Raw genomic sequence first — 17,418 nt, 5'->3', positions numbered from 1 at the left:
GTAAGTGTAAAAAGGACAAGTAGATCTTGCAAAATGGCTCAGCAGTAAAAGTATTTGCTGCCACCACTGACTACCTGAGATGGATTCCAAGACCCACATGGTAAAGAGAATCCCTTAGGTTGTCCTTTGACCTCCACATCTGTGCCTGTAAGTTCTCTATCTATCTCTCTCTCTCTTGTTCTCTCTTTCTCATTCTTGTTCTTTCTCTCTCCCTCTCTTGCTCTCTCTCTGTCACACACACATATTAAATAAAAATAAATAAATGTAATGTTTTCCAAAGACAATAATAGATGGTATTCTTATTATTTCTAATCAATTTAGTTTCTTCTTCCTTTGCCATTCAAAATTTACAATTAATGTTTCACAGAAATGGGACATGAGGGAGGCCTAAGTGCTGAGGACATTCTCAGTCAGGTCAAGAGCCTCAAGGGGAGGGGGGGCTGAAGAGATGGCTCAGAGGTTAAGAGCACTGGCTGTATATCCAAAGGTCCTGAGTTCAACTCCTAGCAACCGTATGGTTGCTCATAACCATTTATAATGAGATCTAGTGCCCTCTTCTTGCACGCAGGCATACATTCGGGCATAATACTGTATAAATAATAAATATATTTTAAATAATGAGATATGGCTGTAGCTATTACAAAGTGAATAAACTAAAATTAATTTTAAAAAAATAAATTTTAAAAAAGAGCCTCAAGGGATGTTCAGCATACAAAATAAAATTAAAAAAAACATTTACAAATCTGAGATACTTTGAACTTTAGCTTCTTAATCCTGACATAAAACCAAGCTTAATATTACTTCAGTATTTAACAAAAAGCTTGGGTGTTTGGGGAAAATGAGCTCTTTAATAATATAGCCATTGTGTTTATAATCTGATAATAAGATATGGCAGTCCTGTGTTTGAAATGTAGACTGTCTGACTACTTTCAAAGGGAGTCAGTGTTGAAGTCAAAGCAGATTTTACCTGTTTGAATGTGTCCTGTTTGGTTCCTGCAAGATGTGTAATATTTTATGAACACATTTCATTAACGTGGAGTCCTTTTTTAGGTAACATTCTTAATGACCTTGAAAAGCTCAAAAGGTCTGTTGCAGAGATATTTCTTTGGCTGTTTTTATGATTTATACCAGACAAATTCATGTAGGCAAGATTATGAAACTATATCAGCTGATAACGTTTTATATGATTTTAACAGTACAAGGCTTGACATACCAATTCATCAAATACTCATTTTTTTTTTTCCTAGAAATTAAGGGTATTACAGGGACAATGCTTAAGAGCGTTTCAGAATGATCTTTTAGATTTGAAAGCCAAGTAAAAGCAATGTCATTTTTTTTTTATAGGATGTTTCCCAAAGGAATTTTCTTTTGTGCTTCTGTGGTCCACCCTAAATATTTTCTCCAAAGTTGTTAGTGAAAATAAAGTATTAAATATAAAGGTTTATTTAAACTAATATTAGCACCAAATTGGAAAAGTAGTGTTTCTTAGGAAGTTATTTAGAACACTGTGCCAGGGGCTGGAGAAATGATTCAGCAGTTTCGAGTGCTTACTTCTTGACTGGAGAGATGGCATAGTGTTAGGAGTTTGACCCAGCACTGACATGGCAGCTCACAATTTTATGTGATTCCAGTTCCAAAGTATCTTATGCCCTTTTCTAACCTCCACAGGCTTCTGCTTACACATAGCTATATACATACACTCAGGCACACACATAAAGTAAATATTTTTAAAGAATACTCTATTAATAATAGTACATGTTCTACCAATTTTTAATCTCTGGCCCAGATTTTGACCAATTAGTAAACTATTTCTGTGTTTTAATGCAGTAATATCATTTAAGAGATGAGAAGAGAGCATATATATCACAGAGCACCTAATTTATACTCAAGACTACCTAGCCAGGTGCGAGGATCTATCTGTCACTTTAATAATCCTTTTTACGATAAGTCTGATATCCCAGTGTGGTAAGTAATTGGGGAAGGGCATTGTCATGAAAAATCAAGTCCTAAGTGGTAAGGAATTTATAAAGCTTATAAGCATTCAAAATAGACCTGTGCTATAGGAAACCTGCTGTTGAAAAGACTGACTTAAAGACTCTTCCAGGATGATTAGTAGTACTTGTTCCTACAACTGAATCTTTTCCTCAGTGTTTCTTCTTAAAGATAGAGGAAACCTGCACCACCCAAATATTGACTACATCTGGACAATGGTAAAGCTAGAGGGGCTTATCTGGAAATTACAATACTTGTTCCTCATCCCTTTAAGAACAGGATTATCCTGGGCTTGGTGCACACCTTTAACCCAAGAGCTGGAGAGGCAGAAGCAGGTGGATCTCTGTGAATTCAAGACCAGCCTGGTCTACAAAGTTCCAGGCTAGCCAAAGCTACACTAAGACACCCCTGACTCCAAAAGCAAAGCAGAAGAAGAGGATTACATTTGTAACATGCATTATTTAAAAAGAAATTCTTAGGGCTGCCAGCGTTAGAGCAAAGATTATCTAGCAGTGTATGTCTCCTTCAAAAGGAATCTGGGAGAAAGAGTGGAAGCCTGTGATTCCAGCATTACAAGCAATTACAACAAATTTTAAAGAATTGTAAAAAAATTTAAAGAATTTTTCAAAACATGCTTTGTAAATCATTAACACTTTTCTTTAAAAATATACCTGTTGTAAGGCATGGGGACACTCACCTAAAAACCCAGCACTTTAGTGGCTAGGGACAAAAGAATTATGTGTTTGAGGCACCTAGACTACATAGCAAGACCCTAATTCAAAAAGAAAAAAAGTATACCTATTAAGGGAAAAACAAATGTTTAATGAATTGTCTAAATAAAGCATGTATAAATAGCTCAGAGACTAAGTGTACAAAACTGTTATGTGTACCTAAGTGCTGGCAGCACAAAATAAGGACTTTTTTTTTACCCTATTTAAAATACTATTAATTGAACTATCTTCCTGGGTGAATGTGTCTCTATTACCTTGCCATACCTTGAAAAAAAAAAAGTAAAATTTTCTTTCATAGAAATTTTACAACCTTGAAATATATTTCTTTAATTATTTCATCAGTAGTAAGTACACTAACATAGAAACTAAGACTAAAACCATTAAGTGTTTTTCAATAGAAATTGAAAAGCAGAACCAAATGTAGAATCACAGGACACTTGTATTGTGTGCAGCCGAATTTCTATATTCCTGCCTGAGCTCTAAGAATAATACAAGCTTTTATGCAAACTTAAATCACAGGATTTCCAGTTCTGGCAAATAAACCATATATCTTTCTAAAATTAAATTCTCCAAGTCTAATCTATGTATACTTTTAGTAATAAAATTATTGTGGACATGAATAATTAATTTAACTATCCTTTCTTTTCCTTTTCTTCTGGTAGTTTTTTTGAGATACTATCTTATGTACCTAAGGCTGGCCTGTAATTCCTGATTTTCTTGCCTCAACCCTTGTAAGTCCTGGGGTTTGCAGCCATAGATAATATGCCTTGCAAACTTAGTTATCTAACCACCCTGCCTTAGATTAGTTTTTTAAAGTGACTAAAACCTATATCCAGTCCTTTTAGTTAGGCAAGTAATGCATTTATTAATTAATCTCTATATTATCTCCACATATGGTTGATGTTATTGTCAAACTATAAAATGAGTTTTGCTTTCTATAAGATGGCTTTCTTAGCAACAGGTGCCTTTAATCCCATCACTAGTGAGTCAGAGGCAGGCAGGTCTCTGTGAGTTTGAGGCCAACCTGTATTAAAAAAATTACTTTCTTAGGACAGATATATAACGATGTCTGTCTGTTTCCTTTTTACAGTCCCAGTTAGTGATAGTTTTCTTTTCTGTGACTCTTCACCTGTTTCTAAAGTCTATAAATATTTTAAGTGTCTTCAGATGACTAGGAAAAGTAACTATGGAGAAGATAGTAATGAAGAAAAAATATGTTATATATAATTGGCATAGTAGCAAATAAAATGATCTATACCAAGGAAAAGCTTCTGTAATCTTTACAGAGGGCATTAAGCAATAAAAAAATCGTAAAGCACAGATGTGTGTAACGAATACATGTACTTAAAACAGTAGTTTCACTTCCTCCTTTAAATGATACATGAAGTAGTCTACCAAAAAATGAGTCGGGAGAGCCAACTGCACAATGAATAAAGAAGTGTTCTAAAGGATAAGGATATAGTCAGTGAACATAAGTCTCTAAATGTGTTGATAAACTTAAGTTGGCAGCAAAATGGATGAAATGGCGTTTCTCTTGATCATAGCAAAGCATATAACTAACAGGTTTGTTAGCTGGTTATCATCCTCAAAAGCAGTGAATTGTGGAGATGAAATGTTGGGTCCTCTAAGAAACAAAGAAGGACTTGATATCTTGGTGTTCTTTTGTTGTATATCCTATTTAGTTATACACATGTACTAAAGAGCTTCATGGTAGGGGAAGGAACAACAACAACAAAAAGATCTTCATGGTAAAAGTTTTTATAATGAGTATATCACCTTATAGAAGACAGTTTTATTGCAAAGGTAATTACAGAAAAATTAAACTAGACAACTCTTCTAAAAACACTTAGGAAAAAATATACCCAAATATTAGTATTTAATAATTACCTTTGATGTATATAATGAATGACTTGTTAGTTTATTTTCTATAGTAAAATATTTATATACTATGAAAAGTTAAGTTTTAAGGATTATTAAAAATTATTTTTCAAAGACCCTGGTAAGACAGCTGTTTTGGACTTGAAATATCTGATCAATTGACTCCATTCTTAACTTTGCCTCAAAAGTAGGTTTTTACTATTAGAATTTGTTTTACTCTGGCCTCTGTGAGGAAGTACAGAGTAATCTTGGTCAAGTTGTTAAATGTTTTTAGGAAAGAGTTTTCTCTCCTTTAAAATTAGGTATCAGACTAAACTGCAATGTCTGTTATATAGCTCCAAGTAATGTAATTAAGCATGACCATAGGGATGATCTTCCTCCTTTTGACCTTTAAATTCTATTTTTTTTCCATGAGAGAAAATTTCACAGTGACTTCCCTTTCTCTAAAACTTAAATTCAGCAGGTAGTTAATTAAATAATAATCTTGACTTCAGAAAGATGTTTCAAGCAATCATTAGGGCAGGACCTGGCTTGTTTGATCCATCACTTAACTCTCAAATCTTAAATGTTAAACTCTCTTGGGTGGAGCGTTGGGAGGAAGAGGACATGAGCCAGTAAACAAAATGACTTCTCATTACTGTATAGCTGCTTATGTAGAACATCTGCTGAACCCAGTGGTATGGAAGGATAAAAGCTCATGACAGGAGAATTGATGTGAAAATAAAATCAGCATGTTCTCTTACTATTCTGTTAGGAAAATAAAAATGAGACCAGATCTGTTCAGCTCTTAAGAGTGTTTGCTTTACAAATACACCGTAAAGCATGAACTTGAACATATTACCTAGTGGATCTGCATATTTCCTGTATGTCATAGGAAAGAATACTCACCTAGTGCATCTGTTTTGTTTTTTCTCTTTTTCTTTTTCTCTAACTTTTTAAGTTACCCAAGTTTTGCATGTATTTAAATTTAAATGTTAATTAGTAGTGACCAGAAGCAAGTCCATTCTGTTTCTTGGTCCATTTATTGTGATACTTGCTTCATGTTCTTAAACAATTAGGTGGTTGTTTTTTGATCTTTTAGTGTAGAATATTATCTTTTGGCTTTCTTGTGAAAAACTAGAGAAGCACCAATGTCTTTATTTCAAGCGGCTCATTTCCTAACTTCTATTCTTCATGAAAACATAATTTGTATTATGTTGCATTATTATAACTAATACCTGTTCATCATCATTATGAATGTTTTTTTAACCTATGTGTTAGATTTCACTTTTTCTGTTTGACTTTTGGTAGAGTGTACCATTTACATACGCTCTGCAGAAAAAAAAAATAGATCAGGGTTAAATGTTGTTGTTTTTCAAGATAGGGTTTCTCTGTGTAGCCCTGGCTGTCATGGAACAGGCTCTGTAGTTCATGCTGGCCTTGAACACACAGAGATTTGCCTGCCTCTGCCTCCTAAGTGCTAGGATTTAAGGCATATATCACCACTGCATGGCTAAGGGATAAATAGTTTAATGAATGAATCAAATTGAATGAAATATTGCTTTAGCCTCAGCTTTCCTTATAAACTGTATAATCTTAGAATTTTGAAGGTATTGTTCCTCTAGCTCTGATAGCCATTGTTTCTGTTGATTATAATTATATTTCTTCCACTCCCTGGACCTTTTGTAGATAGCCTTTTGTAGCTTGGACCTTTTGTATATTGCTTATCTTTGCCTCGTGAGAATTTTAACTGTTTGGGTTTTTTCTGTGATGAAATCGTCTAGGCACTTGCTCTGACTACGAAGCCATGTCCTCAGTCCATGTTTTGGGTTTGCCTTCAGGAGACTTGTGAAATCTTTTCAGTGTCTTCACTAAATCTATAGACTTTTTTTTCCAAATAAAATACGTACAGCAGCCCAACCTTAACTGTTTTGTCAGTGCCTCCAAAAATATTTTTTTCCAATTCCTTTTTTTTTAATTTTTTTATTTTTTATCAGTTACATTTTATTAACTCTGTATCCCAGCTGTGTCCCAATCCCTCATTCCCTCCCAGTCCCTCCCTCCCTACCTCATCTCCACCATGCCCCTTTCCAATTCCACTGATGGGGGGACCTCCTCCCCATTCATCTGATCCTGTTTTATCAGGTATCTTCAGGACTGGCTGCAAAGCCCTCCTCTGTGGCCTAACAGGACTGCTCCTCCTTTCGGGGGTGGGGAGACCAAAGAGCCAGTCATTGAGTTCCTGTTAGAAATAGTCCTTGTTCCCCTCACTATGGGAAACCAATTGGTTACTGAGCTACCACAGGCTACATCTGAGTGGAGGTTCTAGGTTATATCCATACATGGTCCTTGGTTGAATGTCAGTCTCAGAAAAGACCCTGTGCCCAGATATATTTGATCCTTGTGGAGCTCCTATCCTTTCCCCATCAGACTAACTCCCCTTCTTTCTTATGATTCCCTGTACTCTGCCAAAGGTTTGGTCATGAGTCTAATTCCCGGCAGTGCTTAACTGGTGGTATCTGTTTTCTCTGTATGGGATATGATAGATTGACACAGTTTTTTAGTCTTGCCCACTCCTCCCAGTATGCAAATAGCTCTGTAAATGTAAGTTCAACACTTGAAAAGTTCACAAATGGTTTGGCCTACTTATATGTCTGTTTGCACGAACATGTTGACTTATTAATATCTCTATAACATTGTAATTATTTTCTGTGTTATTGGTAAATGTACTTTAAAGGGTTCTGGTGACTACTAATCTAGCAATATAGCTTCTGTTTGAATCTGTCCATCTGTGGGAAGTAGTTCAGCATTTCTTTAAGGCTCCAAGTGATAACCCATTTTGTAGATAAAGAAAAGTGAAACAGAGGCTGAAGAGATGGCTCAGCAGTTAAGAGCACTGGAGTTTGATTCCCACACAGCAGTTCACCACTGTCTAATTCTAGTTGCAGGGAACCCAACACCCTCATACAGACAGATTCAGGAAAAACACCAATGCATAAGAAATATAAATAAATAATAAAGAAAAGTGAAACAACAACTTAGATATATTGCCTCAAACCTCCTAGGCCAATAATGTTTTTCATATATATGCTGTTTTCAAAATGATACAGCTTAAAAGAAGCAAATTCACATGTCAGACGAAACGTTTATATAATCCCTCAGTTACAGATACGTTCCAGAAGGTGGAAAGCATTCAAAACACAGCGTTGTCATTTGTATAAAGCAAGAGGTAAAGAACTGGGAAACTATCCAAGAGACTTCAAGAAGTAATAGCCTTCAGTAATGGGACTAAATTTGATTTGAAAGTAATTATCAGGGTTATTAATGTCCACTGAGATGCAAAGCAAAGTAAGAAACATGTTCAAAACCTTGATCTGATAAGTAGCTATGAAAACTCTTTGCTTATTGTTGTTTTCAGTCCATATCAGTAATAAGCAGAAGAAATTCCTAGATAGGCATACAGATATTGTGTAAATGGTTCCCAAGTATCTTAATAATGAACTCAGTATGACACAGCTTCAGAGTAGTTATTCTAACTAGATAGAAATTCTAACGGTATCGAAGTATACACTTTGAGTCTGATTAATTTCATTGTCCGATATTTTTATTTTCAAGGTTTTTTTGTAATACAGTTAATTATAAATTAAAAAGAGTAAGGAACTGATGAGTTAATCTCTAACATGTATTAAATGTTCTAAATAACTTATTCAAATCACTTAAGTATAAATCATTTTTTTACAATTCAACTGTGAATAAATTTATTTATGTTAAGGTTAAACATCTCTGAGTATATCAATGTTTCATGTAGGATGTGGGCCTTAATCTAAATTTTTAAAGTGAAACACTAACGAGGAATTTGAACCTTACTCAAAGTGAATGGTCCCAACATGGTTGCAAATCCCCTGCTAAATGGTAGCACCACAACCATGCACGACCACGCAAATGGTGAATTGTTGCACTACTGTTTTCTAGTATCAAAACCTGCTGGAGTACAGGCTATTCTTGCAGAGGACCCAAGTTCAGTTCCTAGCACCCACGTAGCTCACTCTTTGGCCTCCTCAGGCACTGCGCTGACGTAGTGCACAGGCATGCATAGGCATGCATGCACGTTAAACTCCCATACACATAAAATGAAAAGAAAATCAGAAAGTCGTACGTTACAAAATATAGCTGGAAAGCCTTGAAGCCACAGCGAATGGTGCGGAGCTTTCCGAGGGCTTGAACAACGGCTCGTATAAATCATTTTTAACATTAAAACTAGCCCAGTTTAATACAAGTTTCCAATGAAACTGTCTCAGTCCGTTTGGGCTGGTATAACAAGGTACTGTAGAACCAGTACTCATAGGCAAAATAAATTTATCCCTCACAGATTTGGAGGTTGGGAAGTGTGAAATGAAGGTACCAGGAGATTTGGTGCCATGGAGGGCCCATTTCCTGGCTTTGGATGGTGGTTTATCACTGTCCTCACAGCATGGAGGGGAAGACAGCCATCTGCAATCTCTTTATTTAGGGTGCAGACACATGGATGAGGGCTCTGCCTTGCCTTCATGATTTATTTCCAAGATTCACCTCCTAATACCATCACTTTGGTGATTACGTTTCAATATGTAAATTGTAGGGAGTAGAAAAATTCAGACCATAGTATCAATGTGTTTTGGTGGTGGTGGTTTTGTTTTTTAACTCTGTTGTAAGCTAGTCAGGTTTTATTAGTCTGTGAAATCTATTTTCATTTTTATATACCAGAAATGAAGGTTCCTACACATTTTTAGTAATATCTGAAGATAACACTATAACCATGCTTCATGTTTTCAAGTAGACTAAGGCATAACTCTTTATACTGTGGCTGTGAACCCAATGAAATCTAACCACCACAATAATAAAAATAAAAAATAATAATCTGCCTTTCATACAGCTAGCAAATAATATATTAAAGTTATTAGAAACCAGTCTTTGATATTTAATTTAGAATTATGTATCCAATAAAAGGGACTTATATATAATTGTGCCCAGCATGGGTGCTGGAGGTCCTTTATATAGCAAGCAGTTCACTAACTATGGTTTTTAGAAATAGACCTATATATTACTTTATAATGCCTGAGTACCACCTTATGCTAGGGAAGTTTAGATGGGCTTGGAACATGTGCCAGAAAGTTAGAAAAAAAAAATGCCTTTAAAAAAGACAGACAGCAAGAGAGAGTTTGAAAAGGGGGAGAGGGAAAAGGTGAAGGAGAGGTGGGGAGAGGTGGAAGCATAGCCATTAGAGGTAGGAGCCAGCCTGAAGTTCTCACTAACAAATCTAGGAAAATTTGAACCTTGATAAACGTAATTGAAAAATAGCAGACCTTCAGTCCTACTGAAGATACATGGATGACAGATGTACCAATAGGTGAATAGTTCTCAACCTGTGCATAGCAACGTCTTCAGGGTAGCCTATAATTTGCATTATGCTTCATAACAGTTGCAAAATTGCAGCTATGAAATAACAACCAAATAATTTTATGGTTGAGGGTCACCCCAGGATGAAGAACTGTGTTAAGAGGTCGCAGCATTGGGAAGGGGGAGAAGCACTGCAGTAGCTGGATGAGAAACAAAACCAGTACAATCCTAGCTGAATAGTGTAGATGAGATGATGAAGTTAGAAAATTTGCTAGTTTAAACAATGACTGGTTAAGGCAAAAATTATCAGTGGATTCTAAACAGAGGGAGGCAGGCAGGCATGTTAACAGGGAGCAGGATGTTTTTATAATCTATCTTCCCACATACGCACTCTGGTTACAGGGGCAAACGATAACAAAAATGACATAGTAAAAGGTAGAAGATCATTACAAGCGGTTGTGTTTGTATGCCCTGGAAAGTATTAAACATTATCTGTATCATATTCACATGTATGTGGGATGCACAGCCTGAATTCTGTCATAAGGAAACATCAGACAAACCCAAATGATTGATTTAAAATAGATCATTCTATTTTAATGTGGCCTGTTTTCTTTAAAATCTCAGTGTCACAAAAGAGAAGAATGGAATAGGATAAAATAACTAGTCTAGATTAAAGAAAACTAAATAAACATGGAAACAAAATGTAAATGTGATCTACTATATTGTAAAGTAGAAGTGACATATAAAGGACATGGTTATGACTGTTGTCACTATTGAATTATGGGTGACAACGTTAAATGTATTATGTTAATATTAATTTTTTTAATTTAGTAATTACACTGTGGTCGTGTTAGAGAATGCCCTATTGTTAGAAAATACACAGTGAAAAAAATAAAGAAAAAAGAGTTGAGGGTCTGGAGAGATGGCTCAGGGGTTAAGAGCACTAGCTGCTCTTCCAGAGGGACATGGGTTTAATTCCTAGCACCCACATGGCAGCTCACAACTGTCTGTAACTCTAGTTCCAGGACTTCCAACACCCTCACACAGATATACCTGAAGGCAAAACACCAGTGCACATGAAATAAAAATTAAAGAGAGGAAAAAAATAGTCATGTTTTCAAAACGTATCAAATGTGTGTGTAAAGAATATGATAACAACATGTAGCCTGATGTTAACAGCTGGGGACTGGAGTGTATGCTGAATAGGAGTTTTCTACTTAAGTCTGGCAGCTTTTCTCATTCTTCAAAATCATTTCAAAATAAAATTATGTTTGATATTTTTAGCCCTTTCAAAGGCACAAAAAGATGTGATAACTATGAAGATGCAGTCAGAGAGACTGTCAAAAGAGTATGATCGACTCCTGAAAGAACACTCAGAACTTCAGGTTGGTGACATGGATTTGTGTATATAGATTTTGAAATAATAATTATGTAAGTAAACTATTTGGATTACATGCCCCTCCCAATTTCAAATAGTGTGTTTAATTCTGTCTTTGTTAAATAACCAGAGAAGTCATATTTACCTAAAGGATAAAGAATTGCTAACATGCTAATTTAAAAACATTCTGCTTTAGTTTTAAAGAAAAAACTTGAACTATAAAGTAGAACCATTAAAAAACTGTTTCTGGAACAGTTTATGTTTCACCATCTGGAATGTTTGCCATATTTATGCCAAAGTGAGGCCAAAAATTTGGTTTCATACCAGATTACTCCAGCCTTTGTTTTTAGTACCTTAGAGCAAAGAACTATGTTATTCAAATACCTGATTTATACCTCCAAAGTTGATTTAAAGATGGGAGGGATCTTTGTTAAAGCAACTCTCAAATTAAGTCATGGGTTTTCTTGCTCTGTCTCTAATTTAGCAAGAGTCAGTTCCAAACATTCATCCATGGTGGGGAGGGGGAGTGGCAGAGAAAAGATACAAAGGCCTAGTGCATGATGGGGAAGTATGGTAGCCCTGAGGTTAAACCCAGGCACACTTTGGGGGAAAGTATAGGAAAAACTGATACAGAGACAGCCTTGTCATGTGGCAAATCGGCACTGTATCCATATACCCTGGATTACACGTATAGTACCTATGTCAGTCTTCATACTAGCTGTATGGTCTTGAGATGGTGTTTTTCATCTGAATGAAACTCTCTGCTTTCATCTGTAACAACAATAAAGCCGTATTCACTGGAGTGTTGAAAGAACTAAATAGAATGCAGGGTGCTGACATAAACACTCAAGAAACTAGAAAGCTGTTAGCTAAGCATGGTGGCACACACCTTTAACCCCAGCATTTAGGTGTGTCTCAAAGAAAAGAAGGGAAAGAGGGAGGAAGGAAAGAATGAGCAAATGGCAGACTGAACTATCATCATTGTTGTCTTCAGTATTATTTCCTCTGTAGTTTTAGTAAAAAACTGACTTCATCTCAAACAGCTACTTCAGCCTTCAGTTACCCAGTCAAGAAGCAATCTAAAAATGTACATAACCTTGTTCCCAATATGTAACCTAGTCTCAGGACACTAAAGACTAAGTACATGTGGTCTAGAGTAGATGCTTACAGTTTATAGAGATCCTGAAATTTCTGACCTCAGGGCATGACAAGAACTACTCTATGATTTTCTCATTATTCAGCATGGGAAGGAAAGAAGTATTTTTGAGGCCTTTTGTCTAGGTAGAATTTACCCCCTCCTATTCGTGAGACTAGGGTATCCTCAACTATCGTGTTTTTCCACATTTTGACAGGGAAGAGTTTTCAAGGTACCAGAAAGGTTTAGGCCCTTAAATGAAAAAAGGGAAACAAAAAATATACCTCAGTCATTTAGGTCAGTGTTTATTGCTTAATGTCTCCATTGTGATGACAGTTAATGGTAACTTTGACAGTTTAATGGGGGTAACTCCTTAACCCTGAAGATTACATAACAGTTAAGATTTCTTCCAGTTTCCCCACTACTCTCAGAAAAAAAGAAAAAAAAAAAAACAACTTTCAGCTTGGAGCATCTTTGTTCTTAGCAAAAGATGTGGAAAGCTTTTGCAGGTATACTTTTTCCAAGAAAAGAGTTGTTCCACATGCTTCTTTGGGAAAAAACAAAACAAAATAAAAAAACACATGCACGATAAACTAAGTGCCATGCAGTCTTCAGTAGAGCGTTATTTGATAACTCATGGAAACCTTAATCTAACAGCTATAACACATTCTGTGTTTGAAATATTACATTTACTTTTACTCAGTGTGCTCTGGAAAAAGCACCTGACTAATATAGTCTTATATTTGTATCATATTTACTCCCACAGCAACTCAGTGAATTAAAATATTTTACTATCTTTGTTTAGTGGTCAAACACGTTAAGAATAAAAATTTCTTAGGTGATTTGCTCCAAAGTAATTGAGCTAGAAAGAACATTTAAAGCTGAGTATCAAAGTCGGGAAATCTTTCTCTACAACCTCCATCATTAAGGCCAGCCTTTGCTGTACATCCAACTGTGTATTCTTGGATCCATTCTCTTTCTGCCCCTGTTCATCCCATGCAGAAATGTACATTTCCAGACCCTTGCTTTTTGACTCCTTGGCAGGTTTAGCCAGTCAGAGGCATTAGTAGAAAGCTGAAAACAGAAACAGAGAAAACCACCGATTTCTCCTACCTCCTGTTTAGGTGATCCTTCCTTGCTGACCTTTAGCCCTTCACTGCCTGGTCACAGTTCCAGTGGGCAGCTTCCACTGGCAGGTCCTCATCCAATTACCCACTCTTAGCCCTCTGGCCCAGACTCATGGTTATTTTCTGCTGTTGCTAATGCTTGGGCTAAACCTTACCACTATGTTTTGTGTGCCTTTTTTCTCATCACTTGTAAACCTGACTTCCTGAAATACCTGTTTAAAGGACTAAATAGCTCCTGTAACCCTCTAAATCACTTGACCTCCAGGGGCATTGTCACTTAAGTGAGAGATAGGCTACCTTAATGAGATCCTATTTCAAGAAAGAATCTACATATCCTTAAACAGGAAAGTCTCTTTATAGCCAGAAGGTACTTAGTTGATTTGTTACATTTTTGTCCTGCCCACCCACATATGATCCATTGTCTGCTGTGAAAACTTAAGCAGCAAGCTGAAATTTAAATGTCATTTTATGGACCCATCCTCTTACTAGTGACTCTGATATTCAGATTCTGAGCAACCAAAAGGTAATAGAAAATGTTTCTGTAGTGTAAAGCTGAATTTAGCTTGTCCTCATGAAGGTTCTACTGTCAGATCAGTCTCAGTAATTTAATTATGTCCTATTTCCATGAGAAAATTTACTAATTTTCTCAATTTTATATAATTGTGATAGTTGGAATGAAACAAGTATGAATAATTGTTTAAACATAAAAAAAACAAAGGTGGTAAAAAAAAAAAAACAAAAAAAAAACTGGCTTCTTTTCCGTAACCAAATCTCATTTTGCAGCTTTTAAATCCATTTGAAATTCCCAGCTGAGGCCCCTCCCCGTTAACAGCACTAAATAAATATTAGAAATCAGTCCCTTCAAAACATGTAGTCTTTGTCTTTTCTTATTTGGCCTGGCTGTCTTCTAGAAAGGAAAGGAAAGGAAAGACAAGACCAAAAAGACAAAAACAAACAAACAAAAACAAAACCCTGACTAGGTATTATTGGCAGCACAAACAATCAGCACTCATTAATTTTTAAATTTGTTTTGGAAAATCACCCTTCATGTAGGCGAACGCCATGAATAACAAGGTAGTATCATTTCCATTAAAACTTTGATTTATACCTAAAGCAGTCAAGTACATATAAAAGTGTAGAAGTAATATGTTGCCATTCAAAACACCTCCTCTAATCCTATTTGATTATTTAATGTTAAGTTGTTATAAAAGCATTGATAGCCTTAACAATAGATGGTGGGCTTTCTGTGTGAGAGCAGTAGCATTCTATAGTCACATTCTATGAGATTTCTTTCTTGACATAAACATTTGCTTTCTCAATACAACTCATTTTTTAAGGTTAATTCCTGTTTCATGTCCCATCAGTTTAAAGTCACTATCGTAGATTGGAAAAACAATGTGAGAAGCCAGTTCTCACTAAATGAAGGAAGGTGGAAGGGAGGGGCAGAGAAGAAAGATGGGGGTGGTGCTGGCACCTAGTTGAGGGGTTTCTGGTTTTGCTTTTTGTTTTATAGTGTTTTAAGTTCTAGACTTTCTCAAGCCATATTTTTTATTTTTAATTCTCTAATAACTAGACAAAATACAATTTTATAAATCATATCTATAAACTTGCTTCCTAATCTGTTATCTTTTTTTTTTTAACAGAACCGTTTTGAAAAAGAGAGTAAGAAAGGCCTGTGAACTAACTTTATAAAAGAAGATCGTGATACACCTTGTCAAGATAATAAATTTGTTATCATGGTAGCCACTAAAACTTTTAAAATTCAGTTTAAAAAGAAAAAGAAGCAGCTCTGTTAGTCGCCACAGACACACATAGGCTGTAAAATGTGTCAGATATAAAGTATGTATTTCAGCTCTTTTAAAAAATATAAGCATGTTACATATTATATTTACATATTGCTAATAGCATTGGTGTATGATGATTCTTTACCAGTAAGAGGAAAAATTCATTAGCCAGCCATGTACTTCCCAAATTAGATCAAAATTTGCATGAAACCATTATTAGCTTTGAAAGCTTAGTTAGGTTTTTAGTAATAATCAGAGGACAGTGGTGGTGAAAATGATGTGCTTGAAAATAGTACTCAGTAGCAGAAAATTTGTTCACAGGGAAATAAGGATAAATTACCACAATTAGCCACTGTGTTTATAGAGAAGAGTCAGAGAACAATGAAAACAATGGCCTTAGGGTTTTTTAAGCCTAATGATTCTGTAATTTACTCTACATATGACAGCACTATGGATAGTTGTATTTTTGTTACTGTGCTTTTGTACAATTATACTATTGATATTTGTTCAGTCATATATAATTAGTATTCTATCTTTTCAAGTTTGTCTGGTAATAGAATTTATTTCCATTTGCAAAACTGTCATAACACTGAATTGAACTTATGTTGTACTGTGGAATTCTCCACTTACAAAGCTCATTTATGACATCCAAAAAGCAATGTTTTTTATGCTTGTGAAATACAGGTATTTGTAATATACAGGTATTACCTCAATATCCATGCACTGGTGTCATATAGATCTCTCTAATTCCCAAAGTTAAATACTGGTTTTCATGCAAATATTCATGTGGACATAATGATTGTAGTAATATGATTTAGGTTACTTTGAGTGTTTAACTGTAAAAAGCCACTTGTCTTAATGTGACTTAAATATAAAAAAATGCAAAATAATAATTAGAGTTTGTACTACTCTAGTCTTTGTTTTATCTATAATTTTTAATGCCAATTTTATGTATAGTTAATTGTTCTCACTGTAAAGTGGGTAAAATGAGTAATACCTAATTTTATTTCAGATAAAAGTCAGGAGTTAGTGCTAGAAATCAGACATGAATAAGACATTCAAAAGGGGTAAGATCTGGGATGATACCACCATAAATAAAAAGGAAAGGGAATGCTAAATTAGAAGGAAACTGCCCAATGACCTCTCAGACTTTAGACTTAGAAATATCAAAGCGAGAGTAACAATGGTAAATATAGATACTGAGTGTGTGAGATTTTAACCTACTCTACAGATATCAATTGCTATGTCAGTATAACATAAGTTAAAGGGAAACTGCACAGCTTTAAAATTAGAACCAACAGCTAATCCTAGCCTCATGCCTTATTGACTTGTTTAGTCATGTGATTTGAACAAATTATTCAAATTTACTAGGCCTCCTTTTCCTCATTTCCAAATTGAGAATATTAATATTTAAATAAGGGTTACTATGTAAACTAATATGAATCTCTCATAGTGTAGTATAGTCTAGTGTAGTATAGTATAGTATAGAAAAATCTGTTTGACAAATTCATGGATTCGAAAGTTTCACCAAAAAAGCACTTTAAAGTTTACAGTTAGGGAAGCCTAGACCTCAACACTCAATTTTACAGATCTTTAGTTTGAGAGCTCAAACTTTTGAGGATTTTTCCTGGGGGAAATAGAAAAGAGAGCCAGGTTTAGGAATTGAAAATGCAGGTATCCTAGTTCCCTGGATATTAGTCATCTTAATTTGCAAACTAGTTTAATTTGTGAAACCTTAAACAATGTCATATATGTATAAATAAACTGATAACTTGACCACTGGTTAAGGGAAAGGTTTTTATTGTAGATATGAAAGAGAGAACAGCCAAAGGCATCTGGAAGAATCCAGAGCAGGGAGAGAAAATAGTAGACTGTGCATGGCCAGTAGACTGGAACTGGCCAGGAGACAGGGTGGGGAGAGTGAGAGGTGAAAACAAAGAGAGTGGCAAGAGAGGATGAAGAAAGGATATAGTCAAAATAGCAGAATTTTAAATGTGGGTCTCCCCTTTTTCTCAGGGATTGTTGGCAACCAGTCCAA

The 17,418-nt window shown here is 35.3% G+C and overlaps 1 protein-coding gene across 1 annotated transcript in view; it reads left to right on the top strand.

Annotated features, from left to right (window-relative positions):
- Bcap29 (B cell receptor associated protein 29) overlaps positions 1 to 17,156 on the top strand; it is a 35,599-nt gene extending 18,443 nt beyond the window's left edge. The window contains exons 7-8 of the mRNA XM_021663193.2: positions 11,241 to 11,341; positions 15,240 to 17,156. Coding sequence (XP_021518868.1) covers positions 11,241 to 11,341; positions 15,240 to 15,275 — 137 coding nt within the window. The 3' untranslated portion in view covers positions 15,276 to 17,156. The remainder of the gene's footprint in view (positions 1 to 11,240; positions 11,342 to 15,239) is intronic.
- The last annotated feature ends 262 nt before the right edge of the window (positions 17,157 to 17,418 follow it).

The sequence above is a fragment of the Meriones unguiculatus genome, chromosome 1, assembly GCF_030254825.1.
Source record: "Meriones unguiculatus strain TT.TT164.6M chromosome 1, Bangor_MerUng_6.1, whole genome shotgun sequence".
NCBI lineage: Eukaryota > Metazoa > Chordata > Mammalia > Rodentia > Muridae > Meriones > Meriones unguiculatus.
The sequence above is the reverse complement of the archived record's forward strand: the minus strand, read 5'-3'. Positions and strand labels throughout refer to the sequence as shown.